The 26,170-nt window shown below is 35.7% G+C and overlaps 1 protein-coding gene across 3 annotated transcripts in view; it reads right to left on the reverse strand.

Moving 5' to 3' along the window:
• LOC143691471 (ovostatin-like) overlaps positions 1 to 26,170 on the reverse strand; it is a 60,538-nt gene that overhangs the window by 29,382 nt on the left and 4,986 nt on the right. For all 3 annotated transcript variants that reach the window (XM_077169979.1, XM_077169978.1, XM_077169980.1), the window contains 9 exons: positions 21,560 to 21,612; positions 13,235 to 13,255; positions 12,592 to 12,760; positions 11,817 to 11,901; positions 9,922 to 10,039; positions 7,445 to 7,559; positions 5,847 to 5,956; positions 2,885 to 3,043; positions 1,773 to 2,003 (listed from right to left, as the gene is read on the reverse strand). In XM_077169979.1, the coding sequence (XP_077026094.1) occupies positions 1,773 to 2,003; positions 2,885 to 3,043; positions 5,847 to 5,956; positions 7,445 to 7,559; positions 9,922 to 10,039; positions 11,817 to 11,901; positions 12,592 to 12,760; positions 13,235 to 13,255; positions 21,560 to 21,612 (1,061 nt within the window). The remainder of the gene's footprint in view (positions 1 to 1,772; positions 2,004 to 2,884; positions 3,044 to 5,846; positions 5,957 to 7,444; positions 7,560 to 9,921; positions 10,040 to 11,816; positions 11,902 to 12,591; positions 12,761 to 13,234; positions 13,256 to 21,559; positions 21,613 to 26,170) is intronic.

Raw genomic sequence — 26,170 nt, forward strand, 5'->3', positions numbered from 1 at the left:
AAGAAGAGAAAAACCAGCTTCTTTAATTATATTAGGAAACATATGTAACCCTGAGTCATCATTTAAAATGGAAATCAGGTGAAGTGATTGTTAAGCCCTTATCAAAGAAGAGAAGAGGGATAAAACTAAACTATTTCAAAAGGGAAGACAAGATGACAAACAAGCCTATTCACCCCTACAGAATTGCAAAATGGCTTGGCTTAGGAGTACCAAAGTGAGCAGGGGTGAGATAAGGAAGGGAGGAGAGGAGCCCAAATCAGGGGATGATGGACATCTTTATGAAGAATAGAGGTTCAGTTTGTCTCCCCAGGATGCTTGATGTTCCTCACACACTGCTATGGCAATTTTGTTGTTAAAAGAGTGAAGCATTTCTGTACTGGTTGGTAAGGAACTGCTAACTTCAGTTCCTCAGAGTCCCCTCTGCCCTTCTCTAGGATCTCTCCCTCAGAGTCTCCCCTGACCCCCATCTAAATAAGTCCCAACTGGCTTAATAAAGAGCTTCAATGGAGTTATAATATTTCTGTTTGGTTTGCTGCCCATATCTCACTGTTTTGAAATATTTTAATGTATATAGAATTGATTAATGAAAAGCAAAGTGTGAGAGAGAATATAAAGAAAAAGTGGTAGGATATGGTGATTCAATTAATAGGGTGAAAAGAGAAGTGTCAAAAGGTTATTCTAAGACTCCAAGTTTGAAAAACAGTAGAAATTTTGTTGTACTACTTTCACACTTCATATACTCAAACACTTTTGATTCCCAGAATTAAAATTTACTTCAGAACTCTCTGAATTTTCATACAACATTTTCTCGAACAAACCTGAATTTGCCTCTCATGCCTTCTATCAACCAGGAAACTCCTATTCTTCCTTACAAAACCTTATTAGGCATATCCTTCCATATATGTTTTCCTAAACCGGTAATTCTCAAACTTTCCTATACTTCAGAATCACTTGTTAAAACAAGATTGCTGGGCCCCACACCAGAGATTCTGACACTAGGTGTAGGGTAGGGTCTAAGAATTTGCATTTCTTAACCCATTCCCAGGTCAGGCTGATACTGCTAGTTTGGAAACCACACTTTGAGGATTATGGTCCTAAACTCTAGTTACAGTTAATCATGTTTTCTTCTATATCACCTCACCGATTCCATACATTTCATTTCTTGCACTTATATCATTATAATTTAATGTTTTGTCTCCAATTACACTTTCTCTGTTTCCACCTTTCCCACAGAGCCTAATATTGTACCTGGCATGTGAAAATCTTCCAATAATGCTTGCTGATTGAATTAATTCACATGTCATTAATTTTAGACCATCTTTATCAATCTTAATGAAGGGCCATGCATCCACTTAGGCAATGTAAAACATAATCAACAATACTTCATTATAATAAAGACTAATAATTAATGAGTACCTATCATTGGCCAGCCAGACCATCAAGGGGCTTTACGTGTATAATGCATTTAGTTCTCTTAACAACCCTATGATTAAACCAAAAAGTTAAAGTTCTCTAGAGGTTAAGTCATGATTTGACCTCAGGTATATCCAAACGGAAATGAGTGACTAAGTGTGATGAGAAAGATGAAGTGAATAAGGATTATGATGACTTAGCCTGTCTTGTACATTTTTAAAATAGAAACTTCAGTTATATATTTTGCATTTACTTTGAAATTGATCATGGTATAAGAACAGAAAGGTTTATATTAGGGTCAAAGAAGTTTGAAAGTCAATAAATGATTTTGGTTGTAGAAGGATATTTTCAGTGCATACCAGATAATTGAAGGTTGCCATGTAGGTTTTGTCTTCAAAGTTTTTCATATTGAGAAGGTAGTGCACCACCACCTGCTTCAGCTGGTTGCATCTCATTTCTTCCTTCTCTGGGACAATTTTTAAGAAGCTGTTAGTCTTGGAGTAAAATCGGCGTACAAAGTATGCTGTCTCTGGGTATTGAGGCAACACCCAACCATGAGCATGGCAGTTTTCATTGGTCTTGTAGGTTGCCTAGGTAAAGAAAATAATTTACAGGCATTATGGGATAAAGAGAAAGGAGAAGTTGAAGTATTTTATAAGATGGTTTATCATCATACTGTTCTTATCACTGCATGAAAATTTCCTGGCTCTTCTCCATTAAGTCTAACCTAATTCACCTACTTTCCAGTTGTACGCTAGCATAACCAGTATATGGCTTTTAAAATTTACCTTCTATTAAAGTCATAATTTAATAGTAATATTCTAAAATTTTTTATTTATTCTGTGCTACAATTATATTTTTGTTTGTATATCTCTCTCACTACAATATAAGGAACCTATGAATGCAGGAGTCATCTTTGCTAGTAACACAATATGGAGTTTGGTAAGAAGATGGCAAAGGAAATTTTTAGGAAATATAGAAAGGAGTGTAACCATGGGCATTTACCATTATCAATACAAAAGTCTGAAGGGGTCCTTTAAAAATGCCTAGAAAGGACTGAACTTTAATTAATACAGATAGTTCCTTCTTTCTTGAAAATATCTACAGAAGTTCTTTACATTATTTCATGATAGTTTGTAGCATTTCCCAAGTATTTCCTTCTATTGAAATGTAATTGCCTTTCTATTTCCAACATGAAAGTGGAGAAGTGCTTTTTATTTTCACTTAGATAATTTTCCTTCTTACACTTAAATATATATACTTTTCTTCTGTCTTTTGCCAGTATTCATTAACAATTCTTTTATCTACTTTCCATAGGATCTGTTTCCTTAATATTTAACCACTTGCAACTCTTTACATTCACACCAAGAAGTACATTTCCATTTATGTTCCATAAATATCGTTTAACGTAGACTTAAACCTAACCTAGCAAATGCAGCGTTTTCTTCTCTACTTGCCATTGCTCACTTACTTTCAAAGTAATGTTTGGGTATGTAATTTCAGATGTATCCAAGGAAAATTGAGCAGTGCCATTTATATCTGTGGTAAAGTTGCCCACAATTTTGTCCTCCAGGTGCAGCTGGATGATTTCATTTGGGATGGGAGAGTCGTCCGGATGAAGCAATTTAATCTGCGCAAGAGAAAGAAAATAAATTTCTGAAGCATTTAGTGAAGTTGGGACAAGGCAGCTTTTAGGGTGAACAATCTGGCAATACCTAGTGAAATTTAGTATGCATATATGCTGCAGCCCAGCAAGCTTACCTTGGAGAATATATGCCAGAAACTATAGTTAAAATAAAAAGATTGACAATACCAAATTTTGGTACAGATAAGGGACAACTGAATTCTTACACATTGCCGATGAGTATATAAAAATGGTAAAATCAGTTTAGAAATCTACCTAGCACTTTCTCATAATGTTAAATATACAACTACCCTATGACCTGGCACTTCCACTCACAAGAGAAATGAAAGCATATGTAAACAAAATGACTTTACAACGTATTTACATACCACTAATTATAGTGCCAAATTGAAAACAACCCAATGTCCATAAAAAGGACATTGAAGTAAACAATTGTGTAACATCAATTGGCAAATTGGTAAGACTTTGGTTTTATGGTTTGTAGTTTCTTCTGGAATTGCAAAAACACATACCTTTTTTTTGTTTATTTTGCTGTACTTGCACTTGTGTTAGATAATGCATATACAAAAGGATTTAATGAAACATTAATTGCGACAGCAAAAGTTTAAAGCACACATAAATATTCATCAGTAGGGAACTGCTTTAAATATTATGGTACACCCAATAGAAAAGTAAGACAGAATGAGGATATGTAATAATATGGAACAATCTCCAAGCTATACTGTTAAGGGAGGGAAAGCAAGATTCAGAATATATTTAATATGATGCCCTTTTCTCGGTATAAAAGAAGATATGAAAGAACACATACATTTGTATTTGCATGTTTGCAAATACATTCAAAAGGTATTTGAAATAATATACAAAACTGATAACTCTTTCTGCCCAGGGAAAGAATCTAAGCATCTGGGAAACAGACCTGAGACAAAGAATTTTCACTGTGATGCCTTTTTATCCATTCTGAATTTTTAAATACACAATTGTATCACCCATTAAAAGCAGTCAATTATAAAGTAAAAAGAAATAATCTTTTCATTTTTTTCCCATTAGTTGGGATTAAAGCATAAGCATGGAGATGTTGAAAGATGACACTATCATAAATAACTGCAAGTTATGAAACTAATTCAAATATAAGAAAAAAACAAGAATATTCAAGCAATAAAAGGGGATTTCCTTAAAATATAATAGGCATAAATCATTAATTAAACCTATGAGGTTCCAAAAGTGTGAAAAGTCATCAATCTACAACAGGAAATCAAATCGATAATAAACACATGAAATTGTGTTGCTTTACTAATATAAAAAAGAATAAATAAAAACAATTTTGAGACTTTCTTGTAACATCAGATAAAATATCAATAACATGGTAATGTTAAATCTTGTTAAAAGTTATATTAAACTAACGTAGTTGTAAATGTAAATCAATATTTCTTATCTGCATAGCAATTTGATACACAGGAGTTTTAAAATATGGAAAATTTTGGAAAAAGTAACTGTATGTCAAACAACCAATTATTTATTGAATTATTCATTATTAAATTATGACACACCCTATTGACTGCAAATTATAAAGCCAAGGGAATGCTTCATTCAGTTTCATGATTGGGACATTTTTCATTATGTATGTTTAAGAGGCATAAGGCTGGATACAAAATTTTATTCAGTGTGATCTCAGTTTGAGGGAAAAAGACTATGTAGAAAATTCACCAAATTTTGAAACTGGTTATTTCCTATAATCACATAAAAGACAATAATTTTCCCCTTAAACTTTTCTGTAGTTTCCAGTTTATTGAAGGTGATTTTTAAAAAAATAATCAGTAGAGAGCAATTAAAGTTTATTTGATTAACAGAGAGTATTTTTGAATTCCCTTTACCTCCTTTTCTCACATCTCCTTCCTAATAGAGTTTATATACTTTTGATTAAAAGAGTATGAAGGCCTAGATCTGTAAGGGTCTTCGAATTTGAAAAAGCAACAGTTTTATCCAGTGGCAAAAGCATCAACAAGGAAGAGTTAAAGGGCTTAAAATCATGTCTTGATAGAAGGATGTGTGATGATCTCAAAAGAAGTGATGGAACATCTCATTATTCTCTGCAGCTGTGGTTGCTGGATGAACATGATCAGCCTCATCCGAGAACTTGTTAGAATGCAGGTTCCAGGCACCATCTTTGACATACTGAGCCAAAGACTCCGGGCATGGGTCCAGCAGTCGGTATTAACAAGCCCTCTTGGTGATTTGGATGCAAGACCAAGTTTGAGAACCATTGCGTGGTAAGCTCTAGTCCAGGCTCACTCCTTTCTGTAATTCCATATCAATGTCCTTCTGTAAGCCTAAATATTATTTCCTCAGGGTAACTTTCCAAGACCATTGAGTCCAGGGCTCAGCAACCTTGTTCCCCTATGTTTCATGACTATAATTAAATAATTATTTGTGAAACTGTATGGTTAATACTTATTTTCTCTTGTAGACTATAAACTTCTTGAGGCCAGGGACAGGGCCTGATGAGCTCACCATTATATCCCCAATATTTACAGGAACTATATAGTTTTTTGCCCAAATTAGAACGTTTTGACAGTGCAAAAGAACACTAATAATGATGACACCTTGATGAAAGTCATAAATCCAGACAGACCTGTGAAAACCTACAATGCAGTTCACCCTACAATGCTTAGCACAGAGCTGCTCACTTAATCACATCTCAGGAAATAGCTGTTAGTTGAATGAACAAGTGAAAGAAAGAAAATGAATGAACACGTGGATGAACACATAAAGAAATTGTTGCTTCTCTTACCTGACCTACATAAGGGAGTCCCTGTTTGTAGACACTATCCATATTCTCAAATCTCATCTGCATCAGTGATGAATCTATGGATATGTACTTGTAGTCTTTAAGCTGTACACCTATAGTCAGAAAAGAATATTAGGGAAATATCACCAAACAAAAGTCAGACAGAGCTATAAAAACACACACACTCACACACACAGACACAAACACCTACTATTCTTTCCAATAGTTTCCATTTCCTAAGCGATTTGAATACATATCTTTTATAAAATAAAATTATCAAAGATGGAAAATAAATCCAAAAAGCTTGTCATTCTCAACTATTGTTGCTACTCTTCATCACACTGATAATTATTCCTCACATTCCTTCTGGATGGATTGGTAACTCAGCTGATTCCCCGTTGTTACTCATTATTCTTAAGCAACTGCTTATAAACATTTCTTTTGCTATTTGCAAAAGAAAACATACACTTTCATCTGTTCATAGTAGAGCTATATGTATATTACTGGAAATTTAAAAGTTTAAACTTTTAAACTTTTTTAAACTTCAGATATACCAAAGATAACAAAAATTAGCATTTTAGGTTATTTCCTATCAGCTCTTAACTGATATCTTTTTATTAATATAGTTGTATATATATATATATATATATATATATATACATACATGGGTATTTATACATATATATACACATGTAGTTTTATATTGTTTTAAATATTACATTGTGAGCATGTGATACCTTTCTAAAATTTTATATTTTCAATGGTTGCATAATATTCCTCTAAGGATGTATATATCTTCATTTAATAAGCATTCTTTTTTGTTTTACACCTTGACTAAAGTTGAACATGTCAAATATATTTAATTGCCGATTAAATGTTGTATTTAATATTTGAATTTCCTCAGGAGGATGGTGAAAGATGCCTCTAAAACTTTGAATAATGATATGTATATATTAATGTTTAATATCTCATGTGCAAAAATTCTACTGAACTTTAAGTTATATATACATACATTAAGAAAATCTATTAATGAAAGAAAGTGGTCAGCACAAAAAAAGGATTTTAAGGAATAATTCTGTACTTGAGAGAGGGGGGAACACTAGGTCAGGAAAACACAAGAAATTAGTCTTTGGAAAATGTTCCTGGTTGTAAGATGAAGATTTTATTGGACATTTTCAGTGATATAGAGAAATACTCTTCCTAATTATGATATACTACCCTTGCTCTGAATCTATTTTTATACCAATTTCTATAAATTTCTAATTTTATATCAACAACTAAATTTCTCAAATTATAGATGGGCTCATTAATGGGAGTGAACATACTAATATTTGAAAAGAGATAAACCAATTACAAATCAGTGAATTGGCATTCTATTCCAGTTTCATTTAGTCTCATTTGAATTTAATATTTAACCATGCATCACCAGGAATCTAATACATTTTGATTGGAATAAGAAACATTTGGATTTTAGATCTGAGAAACTGATGACACACTCCGAGGGAAACATAACTATATTAGCATTGTGTAGCTGGCCACCAGCTGTCAGTGCAAACTGGACAGTGATATCCTCTGGGATCTGACTGCGTTGAGATCATTACCTGTTCCAGTTTCTGTGACAAGTGTGTGCACTTCAAAATAACTCCGGTATCCTTCCCGGTTTAACTCAAAGCCAGTTGTGTTAACAAACTGAGAGATGCAGCCATCTTTTCCTAACTGAAAAATTAATGGAAATAACAATTAAAAAAAGGTAAAATGAAAAAGGAGGCTTTAATAACAGTTTTAGGGAAAAGGTGTAACTTCTGGGAGGCAACTTTAAGAATGGCCTCTATAAAGTAATCTATTGCACTTCTATAATTTGAAATTTCAGCTCACACATTTACCTAGGACTCTATTTGATATTTTTAACAGGTATTAATGTTTACAATGCTGAACTCTCAAAAAAAGCTTCATGGGGTCATTGTCTTGTTAATGCACAAGATAATAATGTCTTGTTAATTCACAAGATAATAAATAAAATAAGAAAATTAAAATGAATGAATCTCTAGTCACTTTATTCAAGCATGATATTTGAAATTTTGTTAATTTCACATTCTTGTTCAGTTTTGAAATTGATTTTTATTTTGTTCAGTTTTGAAACTGATATTTATAGAACTAGATATTACATAGCAGTTAAGGAGATAGACTTTAGAGTCAAACACCAGGATTTGAATCTTGATTGCCACTTATTACCTCATACAAAATAGGATGCTACTAAAGAACTCATAAAATTGTATATATTACATAACATAATGGCTCAAAAATGTTTAGCATAATGCCTGGTACTTAGTAGGCTTTCAATAAATAGTAACTGCTGCTATTATTATTATTATTCAACTCTCCTGAACTTCACTCAAAATTGATTTGGTCAAGTTAGAATGTGTCACTGAATGAATCTTTTAAAATTCACAATTAATAAACAAAGCTAAAGCTGAGGGAATTGGTAAATATGGCACAGGAATCTAGTACTGTCATGATGTGTTCCTAGATCCTGATACTATTATATGAGGCAAGGGAGAATTTGCGTTCTTTTTCAACTCCTTCATTTTGTGATGAGATGAGGAGATCAAGACGTAAAGATGTCAGGTGGCCTGCCAAGATCCTATGGTCACTTCAGAGTGAACCTACATCAAAATCTAGTACCATTTCCATGACCAGAAATGTCCAGAACCACTTCATTAAACTTGAATGTGAACAATTGATGACTCACTGAGTCTGTACTCTTGCTTTCACCATGCCAGTATATATTCTTCTATTGTACACATCAATCTGTATTCTAAACGGGCAGAGCTCTCAAATCTCTTGGAGACCATATGTTATATAACTTTTTTGATAATCCGTTCCAGGATCTAGCTACACCGTGTACTTGGCTTGTGTGGTTCATTTTCTTATAGAATGTGCACCATTTAAAAATAATGACTGTTTTATAAAATGCAAACTTCATGAGGACAAGAACTAATTCTGTCTTGTTCAAAATTGTGGCCCCTAAATAAAATAATATATGCATCTTAAAGGACCTCAATACTTACTTGTTGAATGAACAAATGAGGAAAATTTTCCATCCCTGAAATGCCTGGAGATACGGCTCCACTACTTATATAATATATAATATTGAGCAATTTACTTAACCTTCCCCTCCAATTCACTCCTCTATAAATGAGTGGTAATAAAATTTTTTTTCAAAGCATAAGGTTGCTTTGAAAATTAAATGCATATAAATTATTAACCCAGTGCCTGTTACTTAGAAACCATCAATTAGATGTTAGCTGTCATTATCATTATCATAATTTTTATTGGTGTTCAAATAAAAAGCTTAAATTTCAGAGCCAGAATACTCTTAATTATTTCTAATCAATCAAAACACTTTTTCAGGAAGAGCAGAAATAATATGAGTGTGTTTGTGCATGTATGTGAGTGTGTGTGTTGAGAAATGGTGATTACACTGTAATATGGTGATGTCAATTGTATACTAGTAAGTCAGTCTCTGGCATGATTTTGACTGGAGTCCTTGCTATGTCCTAAAACCACTGTTTTGTGTCCATTTCCCGTTGCTGTTTAAAAACCTTTCCAATGAGTCTTTTTCAGCAAATTCCTCTCTTTCAAAGAAGTTGATTCCCCTTGCTAGTGGTTACTAATCATGACAGATATATGCTTCTTCTGGAACATGTATCCAAATTTATTTCCAATGAGAACGCAGAGAAAAAATAATGTAATCGCTCATTTGATATTCTTAAATACATGTGAACAGTTTCTGATTGCCTGACTAAATCTACCAGCACAAGGTAAAGTGATGGATATATCACATTTTTGTACTGATAGTGTGTGGGTTTCAATCTGGAACCATTTTATAATTAAGAATTGAAACTCACCACTGAAGTTATCAAGAGAGAAAAAGAATTTACAAATGGGAATATGAATGTAGAAGAAAAGCATAATTTTGTAATGTAAACAGGGTTACAAGGAGAAAGAAGAGTGAGTGGAAGATGAAGATAAAAATATTGCAAAAATTTATTTATGAATTTGCAGATGCATCTCTTACCTCAGTGGTAAAATTTTTACAGAGTGAGTTGATAGGATAGCTACAGAGACCATAATATGTGGAAGCCCTGCACACACTGAGTTGAAGTTTCCCTTCCACAGGTTTGCCATAGGTATACCTAATGAGAAAGAATAACAATAAAATTGCAGAGGTCAATATTGTTATTAATCTGCATAGGCTGTTCTGAAATTTTCTTTAGTGGTTATAACCACTACTGCAAACTACATTTAAATAGCCTATTACCTTAAATAGAATTTTCTGGAGGAAATAAAAAAAAATGGTACTGACTAAAATTGAGGTAAATTCTTTACGCAAAGATTACTTTTAATTAATATGGTTGAAAATCAACATGACTACCTCATATCTATGTCACTAAAACACAATGTAAACAAGCACAATTTTAATTAAAAAGGAAAGAAATAGAACAGTTCTTAACTAATTTCTTAGAATGTTGTTTATTTAATATATATTTATATTATCTATGCAGATAATAAGATTTATTTCTGTTTTCAATATATGCCATGCAATGAGTGTATATTTTTATGCATTTTACTTTTATAAGGCAAGTTGTATTTATTTTTGATTACACAGAAGTACATAAATATATTTTCATTGTTAAAAATTCAAACATCAAATGGGAAATTAAAATCTCTTTTGACCAGCAGATTAAATCTTAATTTCCTCTTTCTTTACTAATAAGCTCCCTTCTGGAACTCCTGGCCGCATGTTTATACTTTTCTTTCATTACGTATTTTTTTGTTTGTTTGTTTTTGCTTTTGGTTACAGTCTATGACAATTCCTCAATTTCATCTTCCAGATCACTAATTCTCTCTTCAGAATTATCTTTTCTTCTAGTTGGCTGATTATATGTTTTTATTTTAATGATCAATATGCTGAATTCCATGATCTTTGATTAGTTCTTAAAAGATACCATTTACACTCACTCTGAGTATATAAAATTTACCTTATTTTTAAATCCTTATTCTAGTTGATTTTAAATTGTTTTCTCAGCTATAATTGCTCATGCAAAAATAACAACAACAATAATAATAAGTATCCAAAAGGATAAAGAAAAGCAAAGCCCATGAGATTTGATCTGTGGTCAGGGGAAGAATCAATTCTCACATCAGGTTTGAGGAGACAGTGTGTTCTGGTTGTGCTTTAGCCATCATTTCTAGTTACACAAGCTCCTCTAATGCTGCTTAATTTAGCGAGGAGGCAGGTTGAAGACAACTTGAAATGCCAAGCACCCTTGTGCTGCCCCATAGTCTCTGTCCTCCCTTGAATCTTCCAGCCAGTGCACCAGAATTACCTTGGAGTTACTTTCAATTCTTAGAGCAGTTTTCTCTAAGATGCATTTTGAGCTATGGGTTTTTTCTTTGATCATGTAATATACGAAGATTGAATCAATAGGCAGAGGGGGCACAATACATCCTCCTCCCCCAACATTGTCCACCAGAATTTTCTATAATGATGGAAATGCTCTATGACTGTGCACCCCAGAATTCACTAGCCACTAATGACATGTGACTAATGAGCACTTGACACGTGATTAGTGCAAATGAGGAACTGAAATGTAAAATATCCACATGTGGTTAGTGGCTACTGTATTTTGATGGTATAAAAGAATCCGTCAACTTGTGATGGAAGATAGTAGTCAGTGGACTTAGAACTGTGACCTAAAACCATATGCCACAGCATGTATTCAAATATTTACTGAAATATGGTAAGAATTAATAAAGTCAGCAATATCCTTTCCTCCCCTTTTCCCCCTTGCCTTTTATACTTTTCTATTTTCACTTCTTTTTAGCTATCTTCATTTCATTCCAGCATCTTTCTATGACTACATCATTTTATTCTATGAATACGTCATTTATTGCACAACTCCTACTTACAAGGCACAGACATTTATTTTGAATTCATGGTCCACAACTAAGATGTTTGCTGGCACATCCACAGTCATTTGAAATTTGGGTAACACTGTCAGTAAAAAGAAAAAAAAATCTTATTTCATAAGTATATCCATATATTCCATTCACAAATCACGGCTCTATGCTTATATTTGCAGTTCATAAATAATGTTAAGAATATATAAGAGCTGAATTTTGGAATTGGATAAAACAATGCAGATTTGAATTCTAAATCTGTGATTTCCCAGATGGTGATGTAGGAAAAATGTGCCTGAAGAACTTCATCTGTAGAATGGGACTAATGATACCATAATAGAATTCTTATGAGGGTTTTATGAGATAATTAATACAAACGGAACACCTCCCCACATAAGTGATTCTAATTCCTTCCCTTTTACAAAAGTGCTTTGAAGCATAAACATCGCAAAAAAAAAAAAAAAAAAAAAACCAAAAAAAAAAAACAAGTGTTAAAACACCAGAAACCATTCTAAAAACTGAATTCCAGATGCGGCAAAGGCAGGTAGACATAGAGGTTCCAGGTTAATGGAGAGTTGGCATGGGGGTTATGGGATGAACTAGGGGATGACAATCAGTGTAGGTAGAGAATTCTGGGATAATAGAGTATAAGAAAGGAGGATAGGAAGACATACAGATACACATTTGACAATATGCTATTTGATAATAGTGCTCATGCGAAACTAGAGAGATTTGAACATTCTTCTTATCGTTATCAGATAATAACTGCACAGCCCTTATTTACCATATTCTTCCACGGAGAAGTAATGATATGTTTTCTTCTCAGAGTGCGTCTCCACAACGATGTGATACTGGCCAAGGATGGGCTCTGAGATTAGCTGGAAGGAAAGTTGCACGATCCCCCTCACAGATTCCTCATTCACCCACTGTTGAATTCGATTGCCACGTGGATCCTGAGAATGAAGAAAGTGTGTTTGGTTGCATTCTGGATTTTTTTCATTTATCTGAAAAGTCATCCAAACACGGGAGCATCCTCTGATTCCTCAGGCAAAATTGATTTCTGTCTCATCTGAGTAGCACTTATGTTTTAAGATAGTTATTTTTTACAACTCTACTTTCTGTGCTTGGCTCTGATTTCCTAAGAGTGAGTATTTTATCCCCAGTGCATAAAACAGTAAATGCACATTTAGATATGCTCAATAAAGAAACGATATATGGAATGAAATCATACTTGCCTAATCACCAGTGCTATTAACAGGTGGATGTTAATGATGTTAATGTGAATTCTATGAATGAAATATTTCTATCCTCTTGAGGATGGCTACAAGATAAATAACTCTGCGACAAGTTAAATAATCTGTCTTCCTCTGTAAACTTCATTCTGATTTTGAGGTTTGAGGAAATGTAAAAAAAACAAAAAAACTTACCATGAGGAAAATCACTGGATACTGAAAGAAAAATAAAAGCAACATTAATATGAGAATTCAAGTTTTTTTCTCTTTGAGCAAAGAGATTCATTAAAATCTGTTATGAAACAAAGAAACATAAGCAGATAATCTAGTATATTTCAAGCAAATATTGATTCTGACTAAAAGTCAGAGTATCTACTGATTGTACGGAAATGCTTCTATCTAGTTTTCAAGACTTCTCATTTACGTCTCACTCCTTCACAACACACACAGCAATCACAGTAAGCAAGTCTGGGTATGACCTCTGAAACATTCCATATTCATTTCCATGTCTGGAACTTTGTTCAAGTTGTTTCCCTCCCCCAGGTATGCCCTCCCTTTCACCCTCAAGTTTCTTTTAATTTACCATTTTTTTCAAGGTTTTTAACACATCCCAAACCTTTATTTAATACCCTCGTGGTTTTTTTTTTTTTTTTCACATTGGCAGGCACCAGGAATTGAACCTGGGTCTCCAGCCTGGCAGGTGAGAACTCTACCTGCTGAGCCACCGTGGCCCACCCAATACCCTCCTTTGTGAGTCATAAATTTCCATTGCCTTTCTGTAGCATTTAGGGTCGGTACCACTCAATCAAGGACATTATATTGTATCTTCCTGATGTGTTTCTTTTGTCTTCCTAACACAGGTTTAGGAAAACTGAAGATGGGCATTAAATATCATACTTTTTCCTCCACATTAAGTAATGCACATAGTGGGAAGTCAAGAACACTTGTGATTAAATGTTGCCTTGGAAATAGGCATTATGTAATGAAAGTGAACTGTTAAAAGAAAATAAAATGAAAAAAAAAAACCCTCAAATCAATGAAAAGTAAAGGAAGATAGCATGAAATGATCAGATTCTGGCCATGTCAATGTAATGCATTTGGGGAACTGGGTAGGTAAATTTAGATCTATTCCTGGTGGAAGATACGAATCATTCTCTTAGTGGGTATTTGTTCACAGGCAGGCATAGAGTGCAGGTCAATAGTATGAAAATATTCAGCTCGAGGCCTAAATTCTTGATGAAAATATTGGACTGTAAATGTAAGTTAGGATCTCATTATAGTGGGTTCCTCCATCCCACAGGGATCTCCGCCACCTTAGAATGTATAATTTTATTATTTATAAAGCATTATCTTATAATACCCTTTATATTTGCATATCATTCTGCTTAACAATGTACATGATACAAGAGATATCTTTTCTCATCCTGGTAAAGAGCAGGAAAACAAATGCCCATGAAGGGAAAAAGAATGAATTCAGAAAAAGTAAGAGAGAGAAAGAAGGATGGAATGAAGGAATGAAGGAAGGAAGGAAGGAAAAGAGAAGAAGGAAGGGAAGGAAGGAGGAAAAGCAATGAAGGAGTGGAGCAGAGGGATCTGACATGGTGGTAAAAAAGGAGAAAGAATCCAGAAGAAACTAATCCAGAAGGTGATAATATTTCTCATCATTCTTTTGCTGTCTAACTTCTTAGGAGAACTACCACTGTTTTTTCTTGGTTCTCTTTACTCAGATATTTAAACTTAGGGATCTCTAACATTAAAAAATTATCCTCTAAGATCACTAATGACCTCTTTATGGACAAACCTTGTGGGCAGTCTCTACTCTGGCAGCTATCACGTTTTACATTGCTCATTGCCCCTCTTTGAAATACTCTAATATGATTTTTTTTCTGTATCCAGCACTAATCCAATTGTCTTTACTTTTTGACAATTCCCATCTACCTTGCCATTTCTTTATTATACAAGTAAATTAGCTTAGGCATTTGCCCCAGCTTCTCTTGCCCTAAGTCCTCTCTTCGTCTTCTTGTTCCTGCCATTTCTTTTTGGGCATCCTCTCAGTTCTCACCAGGACTCACCACTCTTCTCCTCTCTAGACCTACAGAGCCAACTGTTTGCTTTTCATTAATGAGTATGTTCTGTCAAGACCCTAAAGCCAGCAAGTCTGGAATTGAAAAACCCTAGGCCAGATGCCTCATGAGAACAGGAAGATTAGACTTTAAAAAATGGTGATTGGGTTCCCTTTCCCACTCCTTGAGCTGCTAAATGTCCCTTCCCACTAACTGCAGCATTCATTCACTGATAAAACACACACATTCTAGGATCAGGATTGTTAATCCTTGTCCAGAATTCTTAAAACTTAAAAACACAACTGGACCCTGTCTGTTACACTAAATTCAGGAAAATGGCATCTATTGATGACTTATTGAGATGGTGTTGAATAGAGTTACTGAATTATATACTCAAGCAGTTATAAAAGGTAGACGGAGCTTCATGAGATCAGCTCATATATAAGGGAAATAAAGATTTTATTATCTACAAGTGCCATGGAAAAGGCTGAGCAATTGAAAAAAAAATCTAATAACAATAAATGAAGTTGAAGAACTGTTCTTTTTTGGATATCTTTTGTGATATTTCCAATGCAGGTGTCTTCCACTGCATTCAACAAATTGAAGTTTTGTTACTTAAATTTGTCCTCTGGTTTTTACCAAGATTGAGCCACTTCAAAAAATTGTTGCACAAGAATCTAGTAAAATTACATTATCATTGATCTCATTTTTTTTGCTTGATTTTTTTCCAAATTAGAAAGGGACTGATTCTGCTTCAGTAACACTAATGACTCTAACTAAAACTTGCATACGAGCCAAAGACTTAGAAAACATCTGTATATTCTCTTCCATACTTTGGTAAATAAACCTCTCCCTGATCATATCCAAGACCTCTGAAAGCACAAGCTGTTCCATATCTTCAGATAAGTTAAAGGAAAGATCTGAAACTTCATGATACAAATGAAGTTGTCTGGAAAAACAAAATGTTTGAATGTGATTTAAAACACTAACTTAAGGGGAAAGGAAGACAGAGTTGACAGAGAAGTTGTATACACCTGAAAGAAAAGAAAGTTGTAAAATTTGGGCAAATTATATATTCTATATCTTGGCACATTTGCACCATTATTATGAGTTTTTTTGCTTTTGTTTTTAATTTTGCAGTCAAATTTGCCACCATTTCCCAGATTTCATAAAGGACCAGTTTATATACTGAATCATTTATTTAAATGGAATGATAAACTGAAATAGCTGTGGACCTTAGAACTATTGGCCTGGAAATAAATACCCATGTAATCTGTTAACTGCCACTGTTTTGGAACTGCTACATCAGTTCAGATGGCTGTACAAATCTGATGCCATTTGCCATGACGTGAAACTCCTCCACAAAATCAATTGGATCAAATGATCATCTTTTCTATGATGATGATCATAGGCCCACATTTGAAGAAACAGTTCACTAATACTGTTGTGTCCATGCAAATGCAGTCATTTCTAAAGCTGGGAATTGGATAACCATATCTGATAAAAGTAATCAACCACAGAGGAAGAAAGCTGATAGAAACTAACCAGACAATTGTGATGACATTGCCGTCCCTTCCATTTCCAAGAACTTGCACTTTCCCATTGTCCTTTCAACCAAGGATGATTGTGAAATGACATCGGAAATGTTTGATGCTTTGATTCAATATAGGATAAGTAAGAGGAAGCAAGTACCATCCCAAAGGAGTGTTTTTAGGAGCCACTCAGATTAATAAAAGAACATTTTGGCGCAAAAATTAGATACATGTTCTGGAAATTAAATTAAGCAACCATTCAACAAAAATTACAAAATCCCACTTTGTAATCCCATTTTGACGATGGGAAAAGATGGATTAGAAATGCTGATGCCTTGACTAGGAAGGAAGAGAAATTGTTTGGAGGGAAGAAAAGTAGTAATGGAGAAGTTACATTGTTTCTTTAAAGCTTAACAAGCTTATATATAACTCTGTGCTCATCTTACGGATCAACATGGGAGACCATGCGTAAAAGTTAGTTCTAAGATGTTTGGTTCTAAAACACATGAAATGAAATAAGTCAGGTATCCTGTTATAGAGGTTCACATCTCTCCTCAGTCATGATTCATTGTTTTTTTGTCCATTTTCATTATTCTCATCTTTGCTCTGATCCCCTTTAGCTAGGTTGTACCCTCCTATGGAAACAGCATTATCTTAGGCTATCATCACCATATTTCTGCTAGTTCTATAGTTTCTTAATTTCTGAGACGTATCCATGAAAAATCTTCTCTTCATTTCTTTAGAGTCACTTTCCCTAATGGGTGATGGCAATAGCCACTCTTATTATCCTAGTGTAAATAATGAATATTTTCTGAAGAAATTGGAAAAGACCCTGGAACACATACCCAATTGCAGTATCCCTGCACTCTTAACATAAACTGCTCCTTCTAACCGAGCTGTAAATTCAAGAGCCTTCACAACATGGCACTGATCCTCTCTTCCAGTTGTATTTGCCATTACTCCCTATGTTGACTACATTTCAACAAGGTCGGATTACTGCTATTCCCAAAGTCCTCTCAATTCCCCACCCTAGGTCTTCTTAATGTGCTGATCTGAATGACGTATGTCCCCTAGAAAAGCCAGGTTTTAATCCCAATCCCATTTTGTAAAGGCAGCCACTTCTTCTAAGGCCTATTCAGCACTGTATGTTTGAAACTGTAATTAGGTCATCTACCTAGAGATGAGATTTAATCAAGAGTGGTTGTTAAACTGGACTAGCTGGAGGTGTGTCTCCACCCATTTGGGTGGGTTTTGATTAGTTTCTGAAGTCCTATAAAAGAAGAAACATTTTGGAGAATGAGAGCTATTCAGAGAGAGCAGAGCAGAATGACACAGCCACGAGAAGCAGAGTCCACCTTCTTGGAAATGAAGAAGGAAAACGCCTCCCGGGGAGCTTCGTGAAGGGAAGCCAGGAGAGAAAACTAGCAGATGATGGCGTGTTTGTCACATGCCTTTCCAGATGAGAGAGAAACCCTGACCCTGTTCATCATGTGCCTTCTCACTTGAGAGAGAAACCCTGAACTTCATCGGCCTTCTTGAACCGAGGTGTCTTTCCCTGGATGCCTTTGATTGGACATTTCTATAGACTTGTTTTAACTGGGACATTTTCTCAGCCTTAGAACTGTAAACTAGCAACTTATTAAATTCATCTTTTTAAAAGCCATTCCGTTTCTGGTATATTGCATCCAGGCAGCTAGCAAACAGATTTTGGTACCAGAGAGTGGGGTGCTGCTGTGATACCAAACATGCTGGAATGGCTTTTTAAATGGATAAGGGGAAGAATCTGGAGGAGTTGTGAGAAGTTTGATAGAGAAGGCCTAGAATGCTCTGAAGAGACTGTTGGTAGAAATGTGGAGCTAAAGATACTTCTGACCAGGCTTTAGACAGAGATGAGGCACATGTTATCGTAGACTGGAAGGAAAGCGAGCCTTGTTTTAAAATGGCAGATAATCTGGCAAAATTGACTAGTGTCTTTGACTGGAAGGCAGATTTTAAAAGCCATGAACTTGGATATTTAGCATAAGAGATCTCCAATTTAAATGTGGAAAAGTGCAGCCTGGTTTCTCCTCACAGCTTATAGTGAAATGCGACAGGTAAAAGATAAGCTGAAAACTGAACTCCTGGGTACAAAGAAACCAGAAAGTGAAGTTCTGGAAAATTCTGGGCCTCCAGAAAGGGAGACCACAGAGAATAGTGCCCTGTGTGAGGATTCAACAAATGTGGAACCAGCCTGTCATTTCAGAGAAAGCCAGAATTGAACATGGAGTTATCCAGGAAGAATTGTGGAAACTCCTTATGTCTGATGGGCATGATCCAAGGCTACTGCATAGAAAGTCAACGAGAGTGCTGTGGGATCTGTATAAACAGAGCTGTTGCCAGTCTGGACTGAGAGGGACAGAGAAGGGACACACTGAAGGAAAAATAACCTCAGAGGCAAAACCATGGAGGCTGAGGTCTGAAGTCCAAGCATGTGGAGAGGGTGAGTTTGCCTCGAAGGCAGAGGATGGATGCTTGGAGTCCTCACTCCAAGCACGTGGAGAGGGTGAGTTTGCCCCGAAGGCAGAGGGTGGACCTTCCACCTCATTGCAGTGGAAGAGTTTTGCCGTCTCAGGCCTTGGAGAGAGTGAAGCACATTCCTTGGGGTTAGGGGAGAGCCTTGCTGCCACCACATGGAGGGGTTGAGTGTATGTCCTGAAGATGGCAGAGAACTCAAGTGTAGCCCCAATGCTTGGAGAGGGAGGAGCCGAGAAAAAGGTAGTCTTCCCAGTGTCCCCCAAGGCTGTATTCAGAGAGAGGCAAGCCACTGGATAGGCCCTTGGAAAGGGTGGGACTGCTGCTTTCTAAAGCCCTGGAGATGAATGACTCTCAGACTTTGAAATCTAATGAACTTTGCCCTGCAGGTTTTCAAAACTGTATAAGTCCAGTGACCCCTGCATTCCTTCCTCCCTATGGAAATGTGTATATGTATCCCATGACTATTCTTCCTTTGTATGTTGGCAGCAAATAACTTGTTATGAGTTTTCAAAGGTCTAGAGACGAGGAGAATTTGCCTGAGCACAGAACATGCTTGTATCTAACTTTGATGAGATTTTGTAATGGTTTTAACCTGCATTGCATTTGATTGTTATTGAAATGTTTTAAAGTTTTCTGATATTATAATGGAATAAATGTATTTGTATATGGGAAAAATTAGTCTTTTTTAGGGTCCAGAGGGTGGAATGTGCTGATCTGAAATGATGTAAGTACCATAGAAAAGTCATGTTTTAATCCTAATCCCATTTTGTAAAGGCAGCCACTTCTTCTAATCCCTATTCAGCACTGTATGTTTGAAACTGTAATTAGATCATCTCCCTAGAGATGAGATTTAATCGAGAGTGGTTGTTAAACTGGACTAGCTGGAAGCATGTCTCCACCTATTTGGGTGGGTCTTGATTAGTTTCTGAAGTCCTATAAAAGAAGAAACATTTTGGAGAATGAGAGCTATTCAGAGAAAGCAGAGCAGAACGACACAGCCACGAGAAGCAGAGTTCACTAGCCAGTGACCTTTGTAGATGAAGAAGGAAAATGCCTCCCAGGGAGCTTCATGAAGGGAAGCCAGGAGAGAAAGCTAGTAGATGATGGTGTGTTTGTCACATGCCTTTCCAGATGAGAGAGAAACCCTGACCCTGTTCATCATGTGCCTTCTCACTTGAGAGAGAACTCCTGAACTTCATCCGCCTTCTTGAACTGAGGTATCTTTCCCTGGATGCCTTTGATTGGACATTTCTATAGACTGGTTTTAACTGGGACGTTTTCTCAGCCTTAGAACTGTAAACTAGCAATTTAGCCATTCTGTTTCTGGTATGTTGCATTCCGGCAGCTAGCAAGCTAGAACACTTAATATTTCCCATCTGCTTATAATAGTGTCCTATCCATAATTTAAAATGTTTGAGCATCCTCCCTATTCTCTAAGGATTTTTTAAAATTTCACCTACCCCGTGACACTTGTAGCAGATGTGCCTAAGATCCCTGTGCCTTGTTGTTTGCACCCACATTCAGCTTCATCGTGCTTTGTTTCTAAGAGGTTGTGAATTTTTTGAGATGCCTGTGTTAATCCTCTTGGTAAGTTCATGTGAATTTAGTTCCATCTTGGGTACCACCCATGGCCAATGACTGCCTGATACTGGAATACGAAGGTTTAGCTTACTTTCCTTGAAGCAGGAGAAACTTTGAAGTGTAATTTATCCTCTGCAACTTTCTGCCAGATCAGAGCCAATTCTATTGCTCTTTTACTTGACTTCTTCCCCTTCCCAATCTTGCTTTCCCCAGTCTCTTCTTTATTTCTCTTGGGAGTACTTTCTTAATAATTCTCTTGTTCATTATTCCCTGTCTCAGAATCTGATTCTGGGGAACCTGACCTAAGATAATATCTCCTCTGATAATTTCAAGATGAAGAGGTCGTAATGATTTCATTCCTTCATTCACTCATTCTCAATATTAATGGCCTACTATACGCAGATAATAATTTTCCAGATGTCCTGCAGATAATGATGTGTTTTGCTTAGAATTTTCTAATGTCACTTTTATTATGGACATTTATGTACTTCTCCAACCTCTTCTATTCTTCTATTTCAGAGGAGGGCTGAAAAGAGTTTTTTCTCTTTTCTTTGGATCTCACATTGCCAATACAGGGCTCTGTAACTTGTAAGGATTTAGCAAATTACAGGTCTTTCTGTAATGGGGAAATAGATTTAATTCTGTTGATCAAAGAGAGAGAGAAAAAGAAAAGGGATGAGTTTGTTTAGTAACAGCACAATGGGTCATTAGGTCATTAGAAATACAGAACCAATAAGTTTGACTGGCTTCCTTCACTTTCACTGATTAATTTTAAGACATGGGAAAGAAGACAACCCATAAATATCTACATGTGCCCAATTATAACTTACCAATGTGTGAACAGGCTTCAAATTATCATCCAAAGACACAACTCGAAACATCACTGGAGAAAGAAATAAAGGTAATGTGAATGAAGTATATTTTGTGCAATGGTAGCCTTCACACTAAATTGATGAGCTTAGATGAATCAGAAAGGGATATAATATTGCAATGTGTGATGAGTAGTTACATACACATTTTATGCAATATATAGCAGATACTGGGCTGACCAGTTTAACATATTAAATAATATTGGCAAACAAGACAGTGTTCAGTAAAGAACCTCTCATCTTTCTTTTATTTCTATCTCATCTTTTCCTTTCTCCTCCTATGCATCGTTATAAAACATGGTCAGACTAACTAGTTACTTTATTAAAGAAGCAAGGAACAGAGGAGACAGGTCAGGTAGTTTAATTCTTAATACAATTCTCCATAGAAATCTTGCACAGACTTAATTCAATATATGCCTTTCAGTCTTTATTTCATAAACCAATACATAGTGTAAGCCTCTGAAGCCACCTGTTTTCTCCAACACTCTCATTCCCTACGCAGCTATGTCCCATCCTGAGGTTTCAGCCCATGGGCCCTTATCAAATCCACATCATTGTGCTGTCAATAAAATATCTTCTCTTTGGAAGACATTTTGCTATGGTCTACGTTTCTCACAGAACACCCTCACCATGTTTCTTCTGTTCCAAGGCAATTTCTTTTCCACTAGATCTCTCCAGTGAAGACCTATTACCTCCCATATGCCTCATAAAGAAGACTAACTTCTTAAATTCGCAACATGGAGTAAACATTTTCTTTCCTTGCACTTTAATTCAAAAGTGAGAAATTATTATTTTAGGAGCCATTAATTTCAAGAGACCTCTTTTTATTCTTGTTGATGTCATCTAATGATTTTCTGGTTGCTGTCTTATTTTGCATTATATATAGAATTTCATCTGGCTAATGGTTACCTTTCTACCAGCTAAGTTTGTAGGGGCAAATTTGGCACATTCATGGAAGATTTAGTTTTCTTTTTAAGGAAAAGGAAGATCTAAGTCAAAATCTGTGTATCATCACAGCAGAACTATTACACTTTGGGAAAAAAAAATCACTCACTGATGTTCCAATCCTATTTTGTTATCTGATTGCACATACTAACAGGCCCTTTAAATATGTTTTTCAGACTCATTTAGACTTTATTTTCTTTAACCTTATTCTTCCAGGATATTGACACTTTCCTAGCTTCAATTCATTTATTGAAACATTTATTGTAAAAACCTTTATTGGTGACATATGTATGCATGTGTATGTGTGTGTATTCCTATGTCGGTGTGCATGAGTGGGTGTCAAATGCTGAGAATGAAAGATATGGTATTGGGTTACAATGGGTCTATCATAGGATTTGTTGAGAAGTGCTGATCCCATCAAATCCCACGGTTTTAAAAATGATCTCTCTGTAGATGACTTCCCATATTCACGTCACCAGATAAGAAGAAATTCTTATCTAAGCGCCCATAAATCCTGCTTCCTCCTTGACATACCTGCCTAGGTATTTAAAAGATATCTCACACTTAGTGTGTCTGAACTTAAAGAATTCTCAATTTCTTTCTCAAATCTGTTTGTGGTGGCTTAGAGCTATGTCCCCCAGAAAAAACGTGTTCTTAAACTTAATCCATTCCCATGTATGTGAACCCATTGTAAATAAGACCTTTTCGTGAGGTTACTTCAGTTAGGGTGTGGCTGAACTGAGTCAGGATGGACCTTCATCCTGTTACTGAAGTCCTTATGTGAGGACCACAGAGAGAGAGAGAGAGAGAGAGAGAGAGAGAGAGAGAGAGAGAGAGAGAGAGAGAGAGAGAGAGAGAGAGAGAGAGAGAGAGAGAGAGAGAGAGAGGAGAGAGAGAGGAGAGAGAGAGGAGAGAGAGAGAGAGAGAGAGAGAGAGAGAGAGAGAGAGAGAGAGAGAGAGAGAGAGAGAGAGAGAGCCAGTCACAGCCAGAAGCTAAGTCAATGGAATCTGGAAGACAAGTCAGAAGAGGCTGTGCGACAGAAAAAAACAAAGACCACCAGCAGCCAGCCCCAGAATGCCACAGTCTTCTGGAAAAGAACATTTCCTTGATGACATCTTGATGTTGGACTTCTCCTAGCTTCAAAACCGGGAGCCAATAAACTGGCATTGTTTAAGACAACACACTGCATGGTATTTGCTTCAACAGTCAAGAAACTAAAACACTGCTCTTGCCCTGTCTATTTTAGTAAACGACGTTCTTGTCATCACAGTTGTTCAGGCCACACACCTTGGAGTCATTCTTATCTTCCCTCTTTATCTTACACCCAACACCAAAACATACCTTCAAAGTATATCCACAAGGACACCACTTCTCACTTGCCTTCACCTCAACGTCTTGTTCTAAACCACCATTGTCTTTTGCCCGTAGTCTTGACTTTTAGTTGGTCTTCCAGACTTCAGATATGCTCCCATCTCCCTAATTGTGTATCTATTCTGCTAAAAACCCTGAAATAGTTCTCTATTTTACTTACAGTGAAGCAGGTAGAACTTTATATTGTCCATTAGACTTTTCATACTCTGCTACATCCACATGTACACAATCAACTTCTCTTAACTTATCTCCTTCTGTTCTCTCCCTCATGATTCAAGCAATATTCTCAACTTTGCATTCCTCTAACCTCCCAAGCCATCTTGAGCCATTTACCTTTGCTGTTTCTCTTGTCCAGAATGATTTTCCTTAGCTGTGTGTGGTTCACACTCTCACTTTATTCATGTCCCTGCTCAAATAGCTTAAACCATTTTTTCCTTTCTAGTCCTAAGCTTTCCACCACTTAGTCAGTTCTGCATTTAAAAAACCGATGTCTTTTTTACTACACCACTGCCATTGCCTTGCTTCAAGACTTAATTCCCTCAATAGTCTCAACTGGATCTCTGTCATTGGTGTTGTCTTATTCTAGCTAATCCTTCTATGATTATCAGAGCTACGTTTACAAAACTGAATCTGGTCATGTCTCTTCTGAGGAAAAACTCTATTTCACAAAGCAGCTAGTGTCTTAATATCTTAATAAGTTTTAATGTGTTACAGGATACTCAATTTGCATTTGCGAAAGTCTTGCATCAGCCTTCTATGCAGCCACTCCCTTCCATGCCATATGGCATGTCTTTCCTGTATTTATTGCATTCTAAGCAATAAACTTACTTTCTCCATTGCTGTTTCTATGATAACCTTAGCACTTCTCCGTCCCCCTACAAATCAGGGAGGTGGCACTGCTTTCCCTGTCATCTCACCGTTGGAATCTTGGGATAGCTGCTTCTTTAATTCTCTCTAGCAAAACTGGAACCCACTTTGCTGAAAACTTCATGTTACTCAGTCACCTCATCCCTTTTTCCCTCCAAATGCACTCCTATTGAACCCAGTGACACACTTCTTTAGTACCTGAAGTGTTAATCACTTTCTTCTCTGTCTTTCCACCATTCTTTGTCCAGGTCACCACATGACGGTTAATAAATTGTATTATAGATATTTTTTACGTTGCTTTCCCTAGTCAATTTTCTGCTTATGATTTTTTTTGATTATTCACCTTTGTATTGACATAGTACATCAGATTACCCAGCACACAGCAAGTGTTCAATAAATTTGTTGATTGAATTGATTTTTTTTCAGCCATCTTAAACCATGGTGATTTCATCAGGTATTTTACTACCACATCATCCACTATTGCTTTGAAGGAGAGATTTGCATGGATTTAAGAAAAAAATTTCTTAAGGTCAATAGTATAGGTGATATTTAAATTTTATAGGAAATAATTTAATGTAAAATGATACATATTCATGAGAGAAAAATTAAGAAAAAATCCCCTTAGATGAAAACAAGTTAAACCATGAGTCACTTAAAGAAATGATATCCCCAAACAATCTGCATGGTTTGTATGTTGCATCTGTTATTTTCCACATAGAGTCACTTACTAACACCCTATTTTCATTTTTTTAAAAAATTAAGACAAGCTACAATAGGTGTTTTAGAATTAATGTTAACCACCTGCAAAATATTTGAGATAGCTCCATAGTAACAGATCACATATAGATAAGTTTTGTTACTATTTATTTTATAGGGAGGGTGTTACTGTCAGAGATGGGTTTCTTTGAAAATCTCAAGTCAAAACCCAGTTAAATTAGGACTTATCTTGTTAAATAATGACATATATTTCTGTGTGTAGCGCCTATGTGACCATAGCTAAATACCGTAATAGCTATTAATAGCTTAATAGCTCCCCTTGTCAGCTTTTAAACTGGCTTTTATAAAAACCATAAAAAATAACCCATTAAAAATTGGGGATGATATTTTCATCAATTAAAATTATGCATATAAATACATTTTCACATCACTCTTTCAAAGTCATGTAATTCATGTTTACATGCATCACAGATATTTCTAGTGGAACAATTGCCAAGAGAGTACAAAATTGCTAAAATGGCATAAAAGTACTTCTTGAAATGATAGTGGTTGCCACTGTAAGCAGAATATTGTTCCTAGGCAGTGGATGTGCTATTATTTTCTCTGAGTTAGTAGGGTAAATCCAAATAACCTCTCCTTCCTAATTCTATGAAGTTTAAGATGTTTGTTTT

This window comes from Tamandua tetradactyla, chromosome 7 (genome assembly GCF_023851605.1).
Source record: "Tamandua tetradactyla isolate mTamTet1 chromosome 7, mTamTet1.pri, whole genome shotgun sequence".
Classification (NCBI taxonomy): Eukaryota; Metazoa; Chordata; class Mammalia; order Pilosa; family Myrmecophagidae; genus Tamandua; species Tamandua tetradactyla.